This window comes from Fundulus heteroclitus, chromosome 10 (assembly GCF_011125445.2).
Source record: "Fundulus heteroclitus isolate FHET01 chromosome 10, MU-UCD_Fhet_4.1, whole genome shotgun sequence".
Lineage (NCBI taxonomy): Eukaryota > Metazoa > Chordata > Actinopteri > Cyprinodontiformes > Fundulidae > Fundulus > Fundulus heteroclitus.
In genome coordinates this window covers 17,157,768-17,177,220 of record NC_046370.1, presented here as the reverse complement: position 1 = coordinate 17,177,220, position 19,453 = coordinate 17,157,768, and the positions used below count along the sequence as shown (strand labels likewise).

Below are 19,453 nucleotides of genomic sequence, written 5' to 3'. Positions count from 1 at the left end.
TTCTTCTGTGTTATTCAGAGGATTTTCTGGTAGAGACCAAAACTTTTGTTTTCATCTGCTGTACATTTATCCTTTGCAATTAGACTCATAACGAGCTGATGGGTGAGAAAGAGTGTGGGAGCGAGGTAGAGAAAGAAGTGGCTTGATACACATATTGTTTTGGTCTACAGACAGTGCTCAAGCTCCACCTAGTGGTAAAATATTGCTTATTCCTTTAACTAATTTCTTGATTGTACAAGTCTGCCTGTAATCAAGCATGAAATTGAACTCAATTCTCCAAATGTGTAGTTCAACAAGTGGGCAGTTTCACAGATTGGCCAGGTTGGTTTGGATAGGTTGCTCCTCTAAATAAATAAAATCATAATTTATGTCTGATATTTAAATTTGCTTGATTATTTTAAACATTTATGCATGAACCAAACATTTAACAAACAGAAGAAATCTGTAAGGTGGTATATACATTTTCACAGCACTATATTATCGACGGCAAACAGTTAATCTCATTTATGTTGGTTCCAATCCCAGATTGTGCTGGTTGACTCAAAATATATGACCCCAGATCAAACCAGTATAAGTAGGGATGCACGATATATCAACATTAACAATGTTACCGGCTCAATATTCACTTTTTAACATATTGGTTATCTTCATTTAAGTCTGCAAAGTTTTACTTACCAGACTTATCTGACTGATAAGTACAACTAGGCTGATATGAATAATCAATGTTTGTTTCCATTTGCATGTGTTTTGGGAGAGTGGGAGTTGGCCAAGTGGTATTTGTTTGGCTATGCAACAAAGGTAGTGTTCAGTGCCAGATTGTGGAGTGCTTAACTGAGGCAGAGATGCAATGTCAGTGGCGTGGTCATTTCTTTTTACTTTAAAAAAGGTTAGGAATGAAAGTTTTCATATCATGCATCCATAAGTATACCTCTACATGACCTCCAATGTGTAGATATTATATTTGGAGTCAAACATATGTCCTAACAGTAGATTGTCAGTAGGGTAATACGAAATTTCTTGAAATTGCCCAATATACACAAGTTCCCTTTGACATGTTCAAATTGATAATGTGTGAAAAATTTGGTTACGAAATTATGAAAAAGGCAAAAGGACAACTGGGCTAAGCGGGGCAAAGTGACCAGAACCCGACTCAAACAACAGCAACAAGAACAGAGGAAATAAACTCAACAAAGCACATAAAGCAGCAAAGTAAATTGGCAAAGACAATGATTGACAGCTGAGAGACAAAATAATGGCAAGACAAGAGCACCATGATGAACACAAAAAAACAACTTCTCTCTTTGGACTTCAAACATTCTAATACCAGGATATTGTCTCTGGCTTGAAATTCAGACCACTTTTTATAGTGCCTTTTATCTGTTTGGCCCAAAAAGGACAGTCTTTTTCACAGGCAAATTGGACTCTACGATAAAATAAAGCACAGAGCAGCAGAACTTCCCAGCTTCCTTTTTTTTTTCTAAAATAAAACCAACAAAATATGACAAAATGTTCTGTCCAAAACCCAGCTTTAGCCCATTTTTAGCCCATGCAGCATCAAACCTGTGACAAGCAGAGTGTGGAAAAATTAAAAAAGCAACTCAAGACCTCCAGCATGCATTCTTCTACCAAACTAGGCTGCAACACTGCCACGAAGCCAACAAAAGAGCTTTAAAAATCCAACAGCATAAATGACACACAAACTGAATTTTACTTTTACTTCCATCCAAAATGATGACTCGTTGTTGGTAAGTTAAAGTAAAATTTGCAGAATTTAAAATTGCAAAACACAGCATGGGAACTCGAAAGGCATACACTTCACAACGTGGGCAAGCACAGCACACAAAACTTAAAAAAACCACTCATGCAAAAATATGTACCATGTTGTGAATAAGCACATAGGCAGTACATGTCATATGCGGGATGAGAAATATGTGTTTGTCACAATTAGAAAGGAATTTCTACACAGTAGTCATTTTACAGGTTAATTAAACCTCTTTGCACACTTATCGATGTAATAAACTTTGCATAATTTGCATGAACTCATCAAATGGGTTTATTAATGATGAAGTCAAACTCACTCTTTTCAGGCTCGGTCAGATAGCTGTAGCGCTTACGTAAGGCTAGGGATGCAAAGGTATGACGTCGATCTGGCTTTTCAGTCTGCAACAATAGCAAACAACACAAAATCCTATAAGTTTTAGGTCACCCTGTATTGAAAGGGGCTACAAATTGAGCACTTTTTTAATTATGAAAGTAAACCAAACCTTACAGTCTGTAGTAATTTATACTTATGTTTGAACCAGTCTATTACTATCCTAGCTACATTAGATGTTATTATAATAAAAAAGGCAATTTAGTTACTATTAGTTTAAAATCTCTAAAGCATAATTCCTTAAATTTGCAAAAAGTCAAATTTAGGAAGTTCATAAATCCTTTAGAGCCAGTTTTGTCTCATAATGGAGTGTGCAAGGGATAACGGCTGGAGAGAAGATATTATCTGTTTTTTTTTTGTTACAATATATCATGCAAAACTATGCAACTAGAGGCGGATATGGATAAGGACAGCTGGTAATGGCCCTTGCAAAAAATGGAAAATAATAAAGGCTAAAGAGCAGAGCGGGACTGCAATTGATCTGGCGCAGAGGACAGCACATGGTGGGGAACGTGTGGTTTACCTCGTCCTCGGCATCTGACTCCGATTCCTGGTTCCCAAGATGCATTGTAGAAACAAGGGGAGTAACATAATGGAAAGCAGGGGGAAAAGAAACATCAGGGAGTGAAAAAGGAGTGATTGGCAGAAGCCTAAATGCAGAAGTGCAGACACTTCAGCAAAATCAAAGAAAATAAAAACGAACACAGAAAAAAAAATTATAGGCAAAGCGGCAACATCCAGAAGCAGAAACAGCAAATGAATCCAGCCCAAAAACAAAAGATAAATAAAAATCTAAAGCACACAAGCCCTCAGCCAAAATCACCCAAATCAAAAGGCAGGAAGAATCAAAATAAAACAGCCAAGTACACAAATCCACTGCAGAGATAACCAGTGACTAAAACAGAGAGAAGCTTTAAACAGATAAAAGACACAGTGGCAGCAGCGTTGCCAAAATTCTACCTCTGTCTTTCACCTATCTGTACCGTGGGGCCGAATAACACCCTAACCATGAGTATGGTTGTGGATGTGAAGACAGAATGGAGAGTTCCTGCTACCTTACCTTTTTCACTGTGGGAAGCGTGATGTTCAGGTTGCACACAGCGGTCTGTGGGAAGCCTTTTGTTGACCTGCACTCTTTAAGGAAAGTGAGGCGACCGCAAGGCTCTTGACTGGGATCTCTAACCTGAAGAGAGGGAAATGCATCTCCAAATATTACTTTGAGTTGTTTGTTCTGTTGCAGATTCCTTAAATAAATAGCATGGATGTTAAGCAGCCGCATTTGCGGTGCTGTAAAAAAGTACTTGCTTCCTTACAGATATCCTCTGTTCTTGATTTTGGTCACACTTGTCACATATATTTTTGTTTTACACTAAGACACCCCAAGGAAATACAAAATGCAGAAAAAGTAATCGCCCCATAAACATAATAACTGGTTCTACCAACTCCGATGACGAGCACTGCAATCAAGTGTTTGCGTTAAGTGGAAATGAGTCTTTTACATCGCCGTAGAAGGATTTTAACCAACTCTTGTTTTCATTCAACCAAATCTTTAGGAAGAGCAAATCTTGAGTCTTGACTAGACCATTCCAAAACCAGTTCTTTTGGATAATTGTTTTGCTACATTAACGCACTGAACATGAGCTAAATACATTTTCATATAGTGAGTTTACTTTGGTCAGAAACAATTTCTGACGTGTGAATTTTCCAGTGGTTCAGTTTTGTTTTACACCGCGATAACTCCAAGCGAACCAAAACCTATCCAAGCGACAACGTTCAGTCTGTTGATGGTGAGATATGTCTAGGGCAGGAGAACCAAATGTAAATACAGAAAGGAGATGCTGTATTCCTAGCTTGTCAGAAACCTGGAGAATTCATTCAAGCTGTATCTTAAGTGTTTCTGGATACTATTTCAGGAAAAAAACATATCTGAGAAGTGTACTGAATGATATTGGAAAGATGTCTTGAAAGTTGCTTAGGGCTTCATGCTTTACAAAAAACAATAAAAAATGCACGGACATTGTTTATTGGTTTGTTTACTCTACCAAGATGCAAACCTGGCTAAGGGAATGGAGTTTGGATCAAGCTAACAGTGTTGAGCCTTAACTGTGTCAGAACTAGATCAGATCATATTCACATCATAAACAAACCTATCTAGAATAGTTTTGGAACCAAATCACCATCACCTCCTCCATATAGTCTTAGTACATTTCTGTAGGTCTGCAACCTAGTGCAATTAGTATGCTCACATCTACACAAACCGGGGGTTTGTTTTAAACAGACCCAACACCTCAGGTGTGAAAACACCCCAACATAAAGACACATCTGGAAATGTACCCTCTAAATTTTCTTGTTGATAACAGAATAAGAGATTCCATTAAAATATGACAAGTCATCCAGGTCTGAAGCTTCAAAGCAACTGCGCTGTGTTAGCTTTATGCCAGATGTAACAGGACAGACACCTGTCAAAAGGTCACTTCTTTGTCTTGTCAGTCCATAGAATATTTCCCCAGCAGTGTTGGGGATCATGAAGATTTTTTTAGTAATTGTGTGACGGCATTTTCACCGCGGATATGGCTTCGATGCCATTTTTGCCACTTTTTTTTAACTGTAAAACAATGAACATTGACCTTAACTCGGACAAGTGAGGCCAGCAGAGCATAAGAAGGATTAGTTGTGGATGCACAGTTGTAGTACTGCGACCCCTGGAAAAGTTCACTACTGCTTCAAATTTTCTCCATTTGTGGACATTGGCTCTCGTTGTGGTTCCCTGGAGTCCCCAACACCTATGATATGGCATTGTAATACCCCTTACCAGACTGATAGGTATCAATGACTGTTTCTCGTCTGTTCTTGAATTTCTTTCACATGGGCTATGATGTGTTGCTTTTTTGGAATCTTTGAGCCTACTTCATGCTATTGTACATGTGCTTTTGAAATTATTCATTAGCTGTGTTTTTAATGTATGATATTAACCAGTGTTTTTCAATCAAGGATTTGACAATTGATTGTGCAGCCAATTTTAATTTAATGTAAGGGGGGTCCCTTAATGCCACTAGGTGAAAAAAAATAAAAATAAAACCTCCCCCAAAATGCAGGAATTTTGACGGTTTCCCGTTTTCCCGAGCACATACACTGCATTGCAAATAATCATGGGGCAGGAAATGGCACCGTGAAGAATTCTGCATGTGACCATTATTTGCTGATATTTGTAAAATGATAGCTGAGATGAAGCAATTTATCTCACTGTAATCCCACCAAGCTTCCAGTAATTAAGTCTACAGTGCCTTGCAAAAGTATTAATACCCTTTGAAGTTTTTTTTATACTTGTCATTTGTCATAAGTATGTTTTCACCCTGATCCAAATGTTCGCCAGATATGGTGAAAAGCTTTATCCTTTTCCTTCCTCTCTACAATTGTGTGCAACTTTGTGATGGTGTACTCTGTAAGATATCAGCAAAATACATTGAAGTTTGTCTTTGTAGTGTGAAGAAATATGAAGAAGGTTCAGGTTTATGAACACATTTGCAAGGCACAGTGTAAATGTTTCTGCATTATTCTTCCTCCTTTACATCGGTACTGGAGGATGACTAACGTTAGAGTACCTTAACACAGAAGGGCAAACGGTTTTCCTTGAAGGCGTAGAAATTAAGAACTAACTGTTGACCAGCTTTGGTCAGCGGAGCCAAGTTCCCATAGCAATCCACATAGATGGGTCTTCCCTCCAGAACCTGAAATGAACAAGAATCAAGAAAGCAAAGAAAATGACAAAGAAATAGTTTTCCTAATTAAGAAAATAAGAACATCTAATAAAGGATTAATTGTGCAATCATTTGGGAAGATTAGATAAAATGCTTGATTTATTGCATCAGTTTAAACATTTAACCTTAAAAGACATCAGTAACCTCCATAAAGCTATTAAATTATTTAACCATAGCCTCCAAATTGTTTTAAACTTTGTAAAACAGATCTTTAGCTAGCTCCAAAAAGGCCTTAGAGAATCTACGTTACTCGTTACACTTAATATTTTAACATTCATTTAATTTTGGAAGGGTTGGAAGTACTGTGTTAAATAAACAATGTGCAGAAAAACTGTGTACCTCTATGTCTTTGCTCCTTGCCACCTCCTCAAAGTTCTCCTGCTGCTCCAGGGTTTTGTCCACCTTATCATCTGTCATGCAGAAGCACCTCAGGCTGGACTCCACTGGATCATTCATCTTAGCAAACACAACAAACTTTGCCATGTAGGGCACACAGATCAGCTCTCTATAGAGCTGAGTGGCCAAGCTCACCGTCTCGGGGATCTGGTGGCAGTCTGCTAGCCAGAACCTGCACAAGGGAACAAAAAGACAGAAACAAGTAGAGGTTTCACATGTGTATAAATCCATAACACTATTGTGGTGTCGGTGTGTTTATGTCTCACCTCGCAGAGACATTAGTAGTGAAAGAGACACAATCGTTGACAAACGTGAGGGGGGTTGTTCCAGTGATATCCTCCCACTGTGCTGGAGATGTACCACCTGCATACAGATAATATTTCAAACCAAATGAGATTCCTTTAGAATCAAAAGATAAACTAGTCACATAAAAAAATAAAAGTAAACCAATGCAACTTCTATTTTCTGCTTTTTACAGTCTGCCACTGCCATATGCTTTGAACTTTTTTTCTAATGTATTTTTTTCTGACAATCACAAACCTTTATGTATTTTACTAGGATTTATGTGGAAAAAAAAGACTACATGGTTTCCACTTGTATTAAGCATGCCACTTTTATGCTACCCAAAAAGGTCATTCATCCCTGCTGACATCAGACTTTACAATGCTGCACTATAGCTGCAATAACTTGTGCAATAACTAATGTGCAATTCCTATTTAATAACCTGTTACATAAGAGACTTCAGCTGATATAGTTATCTCACTACCACACTGTTGTTCTTTACCTGGTACCACTTTAATGTACAACGTCAAATCCATATGTATATAAATCACCTTAAATGTACATAAGTCATCTTAAATCTCTGCTTTATTTATTTTTTTCCCGATCCACTGTATATATGTGGATGCACTGTATATACCTTATGCACCTTTTCCTCCTTTTGGCACCTTCTTTTGATTATTGAGCCAATGTGACACGAGAATTTCTCCACTGTGAGATCAATAAAGTCTATCTTATCCTATCTTAAGTACGGACAAATCCAAGGGTTGTGAATACTTTTTAAGAGACTGGTTTGACTACAATATTAACTTGTCTGGTTGATCCCATCACCACCACACTGTTTAAGGAGCACCTTTAAAGGAGATCCTGAATTTACCAACTTCAGAGACCATAGAAACACAACACAAAAACATGGCACTGTTTACTCAAATTTGCCGGAAACATTTTAAATTGTAAAATATTTAGTCTGAAATGATAACAGGTATGTCACTATCAGCAAGTCTGCAGCTGCGGTTTTCTTCCGCTGTTTCCAGACTGGCAATTACATTATTGTCCCTCCCTCAGTAACAGCTTTTTATTTAAATGTGGTTTGCAAATTTAAGCATCTTCAAGGCTAACATACAATAAATATGGCCAAAATATCTCTGAAGTTTTGGTTCAACAAGAAGAGTAGAATCATCTAAAACAATGTATGAAACTCTGCAATTCTTTTTCAGTTTTTAGGTCAATATTTTTCTCATGTTTCAATGTAAATTAAAGAACATTTAATGATCGCAGCTTTCAAAACATTACAGCAGTCAAACTTTTTTAACCTATATAAATTATCTTGGTATCATTACATTTAAGAAGTTAATGCTCCTTAACACATTTTTTTTCAAGACAAGCATTTAGTAAATGTAATTTAGTCTGACCTGAGTATTATTTACAACATCCCACTAACACATACCTAACCCTAATACTTGCTTTCAGTGTTTATGTATTAGTTGCTTTTATTTAGTGTAAAAAGTGGCCATGTCTTTTTATATACTTGACAGCTGCAAAGATCTATAAATACCAGAGCTAACCTGTAATGCTACAGAGGAGCCGGAGGCAGGGTGTACTGTCTCCTTTGTAACCGTTAGTAAGCCCCTCCCCTGAGAGCGGAGGTATGGGGATCGTCATGGTGATGGGCTTGTGGAACTTCCTCCTTCTGGGCTCCACGGTAACAATGGGGCTGAAGGTTGCTCGGTTACCAAGAATTTTCTTTACAGTGTCCTCAGGAATCGGCTGGGCCTGGCAGAAGAGAAGCAACAGTTACTTAGAAGTTTATTTTTTACACTATGTCATATTTCTTGATACTTCAAAGCACTTTAAAGAGAAGTAGCAATAGACATGTATAGCCTTAAACCCACCTGCAATCCGACTTTGATTTTTTTTGTTAGCGCCCCCTCAGGGAAGGAAGCCTGAACCAATGGGACGCTCCGGCTGCTGAGAGTTCCGCCCTCTGGTCCCATCTGATGGGTCTCCTGTCTGACCCGGGACACCACAGCAAAGTACTGTGGGAAGTCCTTGGTGATGATGCGACAGATCCTCTTCCTCTCCAGCTCCTCAGGGCTATCCAGTTCTATAACGAAAGTGTAAATGTTGTAGAAGATCAGTCACATCATGATAAGTACAGTGCCTTGAAGAAGTCTTCACATGCTTCAAACTTTTCCACAAAGTTAACGAAACAACCACAACTGTAATGCATTTCAATAGGGTTTTTATGCAATGGACAAACAAAGTAGAGCATAATGGTAAAGGAGGAGAAAAAGAACACATACTTTATCCTGATACCTCTAAATAAAGTCCAGTGCAATCAACTGCCTTCAGACACAACCTAATTAGTAGAGTACATCATATTTTTTTAATGCAATTTCAGTATAAATATAGCTGTTCTACGAAGGCCCCAGAGGTTTGTTTAAGAAGACTAGTGAACAATCAGCGTCATGAATACCAAGGAACACAGCAGACAGATTAGGGAGAAAGCTGCGTAGAAATTTAAAGGTTAACTAAATGTGTGTGTTCATGTGCACTCCATGAGAAGCACAGAGCTCCTCCCACACAATGGAGCTTAAACTGTCCCTCAGACCTTCTTCATTCTTCTCAGATCATCACTTGACTGTATGTGTCTCGTCTGGTTCTTTGTGTACAAGTGGTTTATACACAGGCTGGAGATGAACTTGGTTGTGGTCTGAGCCCTCCAGGGGAGAGAGAGGTGATGAGCTTTATGCCTCCTTTGGGTTAACATGTAACAAATCCAGCACCTTATTGTCTCTGGTGTGGCAAGCAATATGCAGTGTGAAGGTGGGGAGAGTGGAGGACCGGGAGACATGATTAAAATCCCGGGAGATCAGAAAAAGGGCCCGGTGAAGAAGGGAAATCATAAAAAGGGGAACATACATCATTACTGCAATGGCATCTTTAACCTTCAGTTGTACATAGTATGGCCCATGCAAATGGCTACCTGCTAAATGTCCTTACTGCATGATGTCTCTTTAACAGTTAAGTGCCCAGAGCTACAGCATCTATCATTCCCAGATCTCCATTTCTTCTTACTGCTCTCTTAGGTTCTGTCGGCCCAGAGCAAATGAAAACCGTTTATGTTTAGGTGTGTGTGTGAAGTTAAAGTGGTTAGCCATATTTCAGTCAGCATGACCAAACTGCTCTCCCAGTAACATTTTGGTAAACGGATCAGTGCTGCCAATTCATCCACTTTGTTGGGAAGGGATCTCACACTTCCAATGATGATGGACGGAAGGACAGGTCTGTACCTTCTCCTTCAGCTGCGGCGTCTGATGCCATTGCGGGACCCGCATCTCTCCCACCCCAACTAGCGGTGAATATCAGGATGTTCAGTGGGAAGCGGCAAAGTGAAGATACCAAGAGCTAACAGGTGACGTCTGATGTAAACAATGGGAGTGTGGCCTCTCAAGTGGTGTCCAAACACAAATGTCATAAAAATTGAAAATAAAACCAAGGTTGTCCACGAATCAGCTGCATATTGTGTACAAGCAAGGCGGACCCGCCCCCCTGCAAACACATTAAAAATCAATTTAAAATCCAAAAATTCTGGTTGAGTGAGGAGCAGCTGGAATAGGTTGACTTGTTGTGTGGCGGCAGAATAATTAGTATAGCTGTATATATACTGAGATCAAAATTACTCCCAAAGGGATTCAATAACCTTATCAGCTTATTAAGTTCTAATAGATTTTATTTAGGGGTAACAGAGTAAAAGAGGCAACATGTTATAACATAAAATCGCACTAAAATACATTGAGGTCGTAATGTGGTAAAATGTGGTAAAAAGTTTCAATCATTATTCAGGTTACTGTTTGTGTTGGCCTGAAACACTTCATTGTGTGGTTTTAAGAGTCAGGCACTGTGCGAGAAAGGGGGTTGCACAAGCACCTGATAAAAAGAAACATCTCATATGTTAGTTCAACTTTTCTACTGCTTGAACATGTATGGATCCACTTCACAGCATTTTATCTCACCCCAGAATTTAGAGGATTTCCTCCACTTTGATTGGTTAGAGGGACCAAGTATTCCCAGGGAGCAATTTTTGCTAAAATTACCTCTGCCAATCAGAAGGAGATATATTCATGCTATTTATCTAATTAAACAGTCTCATATTTGTGCCTCTGTGATTTAGCTTCTACAGTTAGAAATTACTAATATATTTTCTTTTACTCGCAAGGCAGAGTGGAAGTGGGCTAAGACACATGTAAAATGAGTAGGGTGTGCTTCACCTTCGTCCATCCCATTGAGGAGCTGATTGAGGTCGTTGGTCTTGCTGTCATATAGATGTTCCTTCCAGGATTCTCCATTCTCACTGCGCAGCAAGATTAACTCCCTCTCCTGGCCCCGCATCGAGGCAAAATGTGGGATCTCCACTATCACAGGCCTGGCAGAAGACATGACAGGGACATACGGTGGGATTATTGATATTATCTTCTTGCATACTCACTGAATTTAAATCAAAAACATAATCAAGCCAATTGAAGAATCTGCCCAAAGCAAAAACCGAAAGTGACTATTTTATTTTTCCAAGGTGACGTGTACAACAAAAATTTGAAATATGAAAAATGACAGGTTCAAGCTGCATCTCTGCAAAAGCCAAACATTAATACAGATATCGACATGGAGCCACTATAAAAGAAACATTTGGTGATGCTAGTGCCGGTTTCAACAGCACTGAGACGCATGGTTCTGATGATGTCACTGCTGAATGAAAACAGCTCCAACTGTGAACCTCAAGAGTTAATGGGACATTCAGAGCAAATGTAATGCATAAAACAGAATGAGGGGTGATAGAAAGAAGCTGCACAGCCTATAATGACAAGGCGTGAGAGTAACGGAAAGAAATGTGGAGTTTCAGAAGAACACAATATGAAAGTTTCCCAGTTTAGATGTGACGAGGAAAGACAAAAACAAACCCTGAATTGCTCTTTAGCCCAACATCCTGCAAATCAACTGGATTCATATTAAAATTGAGCAGCAGAATGATGACACATCATCAAATTTTAAATTTTATTAGAAGCCAGTCTATAATCTGTCTTGAGACAATAAATGAACTATGCTCGCAACTATGGCTGTTTTAATCCAAACTCTGAGGTAAAACTACATGCAACAGTAGCAAATGGCAATTGGCATACTTGGTAAAAAACAAAAAAAACAAAACAAAACTAAGCAACAGAACAATCAAGTCACTCTTTAAAAGGAGACCATATGTTTCTCAGTGAGATTTACCAGTATAGGTACAGTGAAATGAATAACGTCCCATCAGTTTATGTTTTAGTAATTTAGCTAAGCACTACATACTGTTCACTACAAGCCTCCCAGCTTCCCAGACTCAAACTCACAGAGCTCTCAGGTAATCAGATTTTTACGATTTCAACTCAAAAATGTACAATGAATTTACATGGATGGATGGATAAAGGGAACAATGGATGGGTGGACAAACTGATGGATGGATGGATGGATGGATACATTTAGACAGTGGGGTAGCAAATAAAGTCTTAAAATGCAAATATTTACCCTTATTATCTGCTTTTTTCCAGATCTGAAAAATACTTTGCATAAATTCCAGACTTTCCATATTTTGGTGGAGTCTTTTACTTTGGGTCAAACAATCTTGTAGAAGATGCTTCTAGATGTTACTTCCATCAATGGCCCACTTTTGCTAAGAGTCTATTTTTCTAAAGAACACTTCTTTAGTCAGTGTTCAGACTTTATTGAACACCTTAGTCCACTGATTTGCCTCCTTAAGTAAGGAGTGCCTACTCATGTTCCACAGAGACCTCCTTTGAATGTAAAGATGAAACAATAAATTTAGATTAAACAGCATTAAAAACAGCATACTGTGCACTTTTTGAAATCATATTCCTTAAGGTTTGGAACATTTTTCATAAAGGTACCATCAAGCTAATTAGTATCTCAGTTTGGAAAGCTATACACAACTTATTAGAATAGTTCAGGATTTTCAAAACTATTGATTCGTGACCTAAACATGTCTATATACAGTTGAGGAAAGAATGTAAAACAAAAAAATTAAATAGATCTTCTTAATATTATATGCCACTGCAATAAATCTCCATTGATCTATGGTTGTATGATGATCAGTAGATCAATGTCATATGAGGAACAAATGAGAACAGTGAGAAACCCAGTTAGGATAATGGAGATTCCACTTAGATGGTTTCTTTTGGTCTGCAGTTTTGAACATTAATGTCACATTTATATGTTAGATTCTCGGGACAGAATCTATGAAACTTACCCAATTGATCTTTTCTCTTCAAGAAAAAGACTCCAAACTACTTTTAAGACTATCCACTAATGGACATTTTTGTCTAATTATGTCAGATATTGGCAAGCAAACATGCACTACTCAAGTAGTAAAAAAGAAACACAAAACCTGTGAAGTTTGATATTATAACTATTACTAATATAACTTGTTTTGCATGGTATTTCTTTGCAAGAATTATCCATTTTCTGTCGACATGACTAATAATCCAACATGATAAATGTGCACATTATTTTGAAATAACAAACAAAAAATAATGAGATGACAGAAAAGCTGATCTGTATTCTGAAGTAATGGAAGTCAAAGGAGGCAGGATGGTGCTGGGTTTGGGGGTAAAACATGTCTCATGCCCAACAAAGCGCAGTCCAGTCTCAACAGCCTTCAAAACCTTCACATTAAGTGAAGTCAAATAGCTATTAAACACCTTCTACGCTTATCCTAGTAAAAATGTTTAAAAGCCTTAAAATAAATGTATCTTTTATTGGTGCATACATTTTAGATTTTTTTTATTGTTTTGTACCAACTCCCTACTACCAGAGTTTTTGGCACCTTTACTGTTTAACGTTTTGGACAACCCTCATTTGGTAGGAGGACAGTGCTCGCTCTTCTCTTGGAACATTTGACAAGACTGGCAGATAAAGAAAAAAAGAGAGATTTTTGACCACTTATTTTTGCACAGCCTCTCTAGATCCACCACTCAGTCCTCACATAATGCTCTCTTCAGCTGTTTTCAATAGGATTTAGGTCTGGGGGATGAAATGGCCATGGAAGAAGGTTGATTGTATGTCTAGGGAAGCCTTATGAATTATTATTCTGCTGAATATTTTAATTTTCCTAGGAGAGGCTAACATGTCTTTATTTCAAAAATGTCTTTGCATTTCAAAGAGTTAAGAATGACATACAGCCCTAACCCTAACCCCATTATTTTGCTGCAGACCCACCTGTAGTGGTTGTTGCAAAAAAAGCTAAATCTTATTCTCATCTGACAAAAGCACAAAGTTCCTCTGCTGGCTGAGCTTACTCAGATTGGAAGTTGGGACGCTTTTCAGTGTGAGATTTTGTTGCTACAATAAAATAAATATTTATCTTAAGGCTTTTTATGCATCTTTATCAGCAGTGCCAATAAGCGTGGCAGTCTCTGCAGAATGAAGAGGCTGCAAAGTAAGTGCGGTGAATTTCAAGCTACGATGTGTAGTTTTAGGAAGAACGCTAGTTGTGAAAACTACATGTCACAAGCTCATCCTGGTAATCCTTTTGGCCATAACAAATAGACTTTGCAGTGCTGGACTCATCTTGTAACAAATTTTCTTCCCAAAACTACAAAATAAAAACATACAAAAGCTACAACCTGGTAAACTGAAGTCAACAGAGATGGGCAACAGAATTCTTCAGCATGGATCAGCCTCAACATGTCATTTCCTTTGGGTAGGCAGGAGATAGGGGAGGAAGGGGATGAAAGATGCTACGGTTTGCTTGGTTCCTACCCAACAAATCTAGTTCCACTGGGTCCCAGCTGTAGCACGGGACTAACCAGGCTCTCGCCTTCATTAACGGCTGGCAGCTTTCTGGGAAGATGGAGCTTACTGTGTCCACAAGATAATGAAACAAACATTTATACAAAACACAAAATTCCAGTGGCTTCTTTGGGTAAATTTTGCCCCTTCGCCATTTCATTCTGTTGCATATTTGGTCCATTTGCACCCAGTTTTTTCAGGGTACAAAATGCCAATTTCTGTCACGGGAGGTTTTGCACCAACTGCACATAAGTTCATACCTGCCCTGGAAACATTTGGTACATTGCATTGGAAAATAACTTTTGAATGCAATTTTCTAAAATCTTCCCAGACTTCAATAAATTATTTCTACAACAGTTTGTTCGTATTTATTCTGGGTTGATCTGGGTTCCTAATCTCTCATATTTCAAAAGATTCAGCTTGCCTAAGTAGAAAATAAACATAATTATGGTTTAATACAAAGTTTCCAGAAGATCTAAGTATTAAATTTGAGATTTTAATATTTTTCTGGTTGTTTTTTTCAATAGTTTCTATAGTTCATAAAAATATGTAAGTACTAGGAAAACTAAATGGGTGGACAATTGTTTAACTCCATGTTCATGAAATGAAATAAGAAAGGGAAGAAATAACGATAAATATCGGCGAAGGGGCAATTTGACCCGGAGCTGGCTTGTTTCAGTTACCGACAGCAGCGTCAATGAGTAATTTACAAACAATGTAAGAGCTGTGTGAAGTTGTGTGAATGATAAGACATGACATAAATAACTTCATAAAACAATACTTTGGCAGAAATGGGGTTTTACTAATATACCCAAACAATAAAAAACAGCCATGTGAGCATTTGAAAGCCAGAAATGTCATAAATGCTGGTTACAGCTTTCAAAATAGAACAATAAGAGGATGGACCAAGGCTCCTTAGTCCAACAAGTCTTGGGCTCAGCACAGACATCCAAATGGTTGGATCAGAATTTGATGTAAGCACAGAAAGACGGATGGATCCATTCTGCCCTCTATCAACAGCTATGGCTGCTTCTGGTGGTATAATGGTGTGGGAGACATTCTCTTGGCACACTTTGGAGCACTTCATAGCAACATTGTTTAAATGCCACCTCCTACCTAAATATTGTTGCTGACCATGTCCATCCCTTTATGACACAGCCAACCCGTCTTCTGATGGCTACTTCCAGCAGGAAAATACACCATGTCACAAAGCTCTGATATGTGACAATGAATTGACTGTCCTCCAGTTGCCTCTACAGAACCCAGATCTCAGCGCAATAGATCACCTTTGAGATGTGATAGAATGGGAGAATCTCACCATGGATGTAAAGCAGACACATCTGCAGCAGCTGCAGGATGGTATCAAATTAATATGGACCCTAGATCTTGTACATTTCAGCCATTTTCTTCTCCTAAGTGTGGATGTAATTTTTGACCCTTAGAGTTTTAATTAATTAAGACAAAATTTGAAATCTATTTCGCAAATTAAGGCCAAGTGAAGAGGCCATTGCTGATTAAAAACCTTTGCACTCAGCATGTTGCAAAACATGTCTTCACTCAACATGCTTTGGCAGATGTCTTCCCCCTGAAATGCCAATTTAAGCCTGAAGTTGAAGCAAAAGAGAGAGCACGAACACTGCAGTTCATAAATACACAGCCTTTAAAAATATATTTTGGAATTAATAGCAGTTTTCGCACAACTAAACTGACTTTATTGGACATGCAAAATACCCCCCTTGGAAATGTCACTAGAGGCTAAAAAGAGCAGCATGTTTACATACAAACAAATATTAAAAAAAACAGATATTTAAATACACAGTGTAACAAGAGACACATTTTGTTTACACTGTCTAACATTAAATCTGACTAAACCTGTCAGTTGAGATTACTAGAAATATTTATTTTTGGTAAATACCAGAGCAATAAAAATAGTCTTTTGTTACTTTAACATTGGATGGTGACACATTCAGGAGTATTTGGTATCCTTTTAACAGTATAACTTCAGTCCAGCTGTTTTTGTCTCCTTCAAACAAGCTTCTCTCTATAGTTTGCAGGTATCTTGGTTCACTCCTCCTCCAAGAACTGCTGTAATTGAGTCCTGTTTGCAAACTGCTTTGCTCACACACCCTTTAGCTGTTAACACATATAAGAGCTTTGTGACCGTCACTCTGAAATATAGCCTTAGATCAACATGTAACTAATCCTGGTGTGTGTTTCAGTTTATTGCCCATTTGGAAGACCCATTTGTGTTTAAGCTCCAACTGTCTGCTTGATGTTTTGAGATGCTCCTTCAGTATTTCCACATTATGTTCTCTTTAAATTATGCTATCCCTTTTGTGACATGCAACATGATGCGGGCGTCCATGTACTTCATAGTTGGGATAATGTTCTCAGGCTTGCAAGCTTTGTACTTTTTCTTACAAATGTACCAATTGTCATTTTGGACAAATACTGAGAATCTTGGTTTCATAAGACCACAGGAAATGTCTGTAAGAATTAAGATCTTTGACCTCGTTTTCTTCCCCACTGAGCGGCCTTTAAGCCAAAGTCTGCAAAGGTCTCAGTTCCCTGGAAATAATGACACTGTTCTGTCAGCTTCAAGCAGCATCTTCACAGTTTTTGCTTTTGTTCTATGGTTCATGTATAGATGGACATTCTCCTGCTGCCATACCCGCATATAACTTTTTGAACAGATTAAAATTGAATGTTCAGGTAATGGGAAGTTGTGACTATGGATAAACCAGACTTGGGTTCTTGGATCCACAATTGTCTTCCAGATATCTTGTCGCATTTCTTTTAAACTTCCATGATTTCACACAAGGAAACAATGTGTTTGAGGTGCTGCCTTAACACATCAACAGGTGTGTCTCCATCTAACTGAGATGTTGTGAATTAACCTTAGCTTAGGCCATGACATTATTGTCTGGCCATTTCCAACTCTTTAAAGACATAGCAACCTCATTATATGCCAACATCTGAATATAATAAAATTAGCATTATTTATCCATTAAGCAAATAAAATAATTGTGGTAATTCCAACTTGGGTAATTTTATCACATACATTTTCAAAGAAATTACAGGAGTTCCTAAGACTTTCTTCCATGTAGAACTGAATGCTTTGAAAAGGTAAAGATTTTAAATGTTCATGAGGTAAATTTGGCTTAAGAATAGTCTTTGGATTTTATACCCTAAAGCAGATCTCTGATTTAAAGACACTACGCAGCATGAATCTAATGTAAGAATTTTGATCGCCCTCATTAGGGACCCATTTAAATGTGAAGTTGTAAACAAGTTCAATAAAGTGATTTGTTCATCCCTGTCCGTTGGACCTTTGTGTTTATTTAGATTTCATGTCTTTATTTTTGAACATGATGTTTAAAAAAATCCACTCAAGGATCTTATTAAAGATAAACTGCACACATTTCTCCTCCAAATGCATATGCACCCATTCACACTTCAAAATAGCTTCTCAGACATCTGAAAATTGTGATGCAACAAGCAGAAGGAAGGCGATGTTTCTTAAAGAAAATGATTCTGTAGTAAACAGGGGAAAGCTCAGATATATTTAAAGATAAAAAGTTCAGCCCTACCCTAAGAACTGAGCCCCTGCCGGTCCGACCTCCACCAGTCTGCTGGCCAGGCCTTCTCCTTCCACCATTGGAGGAGGAGTAGCCAGCTTGTGCCTCTTGACCAGACGGCAAGTGATCCTCGTGGGGGCCGTGCATTTTCTCGGTGGGATGATGATGCGCATGCCATTGTGGCGACTTCCCCTCATGGAGCCGCCTCTGGCGTCGACCATAAAGCTCACCAGGAACCTGGAGCAAGGAGTAAAAAGGAGGAGAAAACAGGAGAGGAGGAAAAGACAGAGATGGGAGAAACAGAACAGGAAAGAAGAAAAGATATGGACACATGGATGGAATAAGTAAAACACGTGTTTTCAAGTGTAGTGCTGATGAAAAAAGAGATTTTAGTAATGGTGATTTTGTGTCCCATGCTGCGATATTATAAAACACTGACAGTAAGTGTGAGAAAAACAATAAAAGAGAACAAAAAGGTGAGTGGGTTTCCATATTGGCAGGAACTGATGTAAGAAAAGGAAAACACTGACCAAAACATTAAATCTGCACTTAAAGGCCACTTTATTAGGTGTACCTTCTCAATTAATTTTAACACAGATGGGGAGTCAACGACGTAGTGCATTTAGGAATCTAGAAGTGGTGAACATCTCAAATTCAGGATGGATCCATTCTACCTTCTATCAACAATTGAAGCTGCTGTTGGTGGTATAGTGGGCAGGAGATATTTTCATGGCACACTTTGGAACGCCTCATTCCAACTGAGCGTTGTTTAAATGCCTCCTACCAGAATATTGTTGCTGACCATGTTCATCCCTTTATGACCACAGTATACCCATCTTCTGAGGGCTACTTCCAGCAGGAAAATGCACCATGTCACAAAGCTCAGATATGAGACAATAAGTTCACTGTCCTCCAAAGGCCTCTACAGGACCCGGAACTCAGTGCAATAGATCCCCATTTACATGTGGTTGAACGAGAGATTCTCATCATGGATGAGAAGCAGGCAATTCTGCAGCAAATGCTTATTTGTATAATATTAATACGGACCAAAATCGTGCTGAAAGTATGCCAAAAAGTATTAAGGCAGGTCTTAGGCAAAAAGGGGGCTCCAGTACTATAGTAGCAAGGTGTTACTAATAAAGTGGTCAGTAAGTGCTTCTATAAATCACATCAGTTATTTTGTTTAAAATGCCAACAAAGGAACCTCTGATGTTTTTTGTATTTTTCACAAACCAGGTAGTTAATTGTTTCTGTCCCAAACTTTCTTTTTTAGAGTTTACACCCACACAGAACCCAAAACATGCAAAATGGTATCTGAAATGCCATGCTAGTTTGGACTCAAACGTTGTTATTGGTAAAACAGATAATAAATTGCTATTTTACCCAAATCAATCGACCAGAGTGCAAATTGACCAATTTTCTCTTGATTGGGTTTGATTGGAATTATTTTC

The 19,453-nt window shown here is 38.3% G+C and overlaps 1 protein-coding gene across 22 annotated transcripts in view; it reads right to left on the bottom strand.

Moving 5' to 3' along the window:
- Positions 1-19,453, bottom strand: part of LOC105937898 (ankyrin-3-like) — a 143,599-nt gene that overhangs the window by 32,820 nt on the left and 91,326 nt on the right. For 16 of the 22 annotated variants that reach the window (XM_036142139.1, XM_036142148.1, XM_036142143.1 and 13 more), the window contains 10 exons: positions 18,015-18,239; positions 10,857-11,011; positions 8,478-8,689; positions 8,151-8,358; positions 6,573-6,669; positions 6,250-6,478; positions 5,755-5,880; positions 3,213-3,335; positions 2,676-2,702; positions 2,079-2,160 (listed from right to left, as the gene is read on the bottom strand). In XM_036142139.1, the coding sequence (XP_035998032.1) occupies positions 2,079-2,160; positions 2,676-2,702; positions 3,213-3,335; positions 5,755-5,880; positions 6,250-6,478; positions 6,573-6,669; positions 8,151-8,358; positions 8,478-8,689; positions 10,857-11,011; positions 18,015-18,239 (1,484 nt within the window). The remainder of the gene's footprint in view (positions 1-2,078; positions 2,161-2,675; positions 2,703-3,212; positions 3,336-5,754; positions 5,881-6,249; positions 6,479-6,572; positions 6,670-8,150; positions 8,359-8,477; positions 8,690-10,856; positions 11,012-18,014; positions 18,240-19,453) is intronic. The other 6 variants (XM_036142154.1, XM_036142141.1, XM_036142151.1 and 3 more) reach the window with 1 other exon arrangement.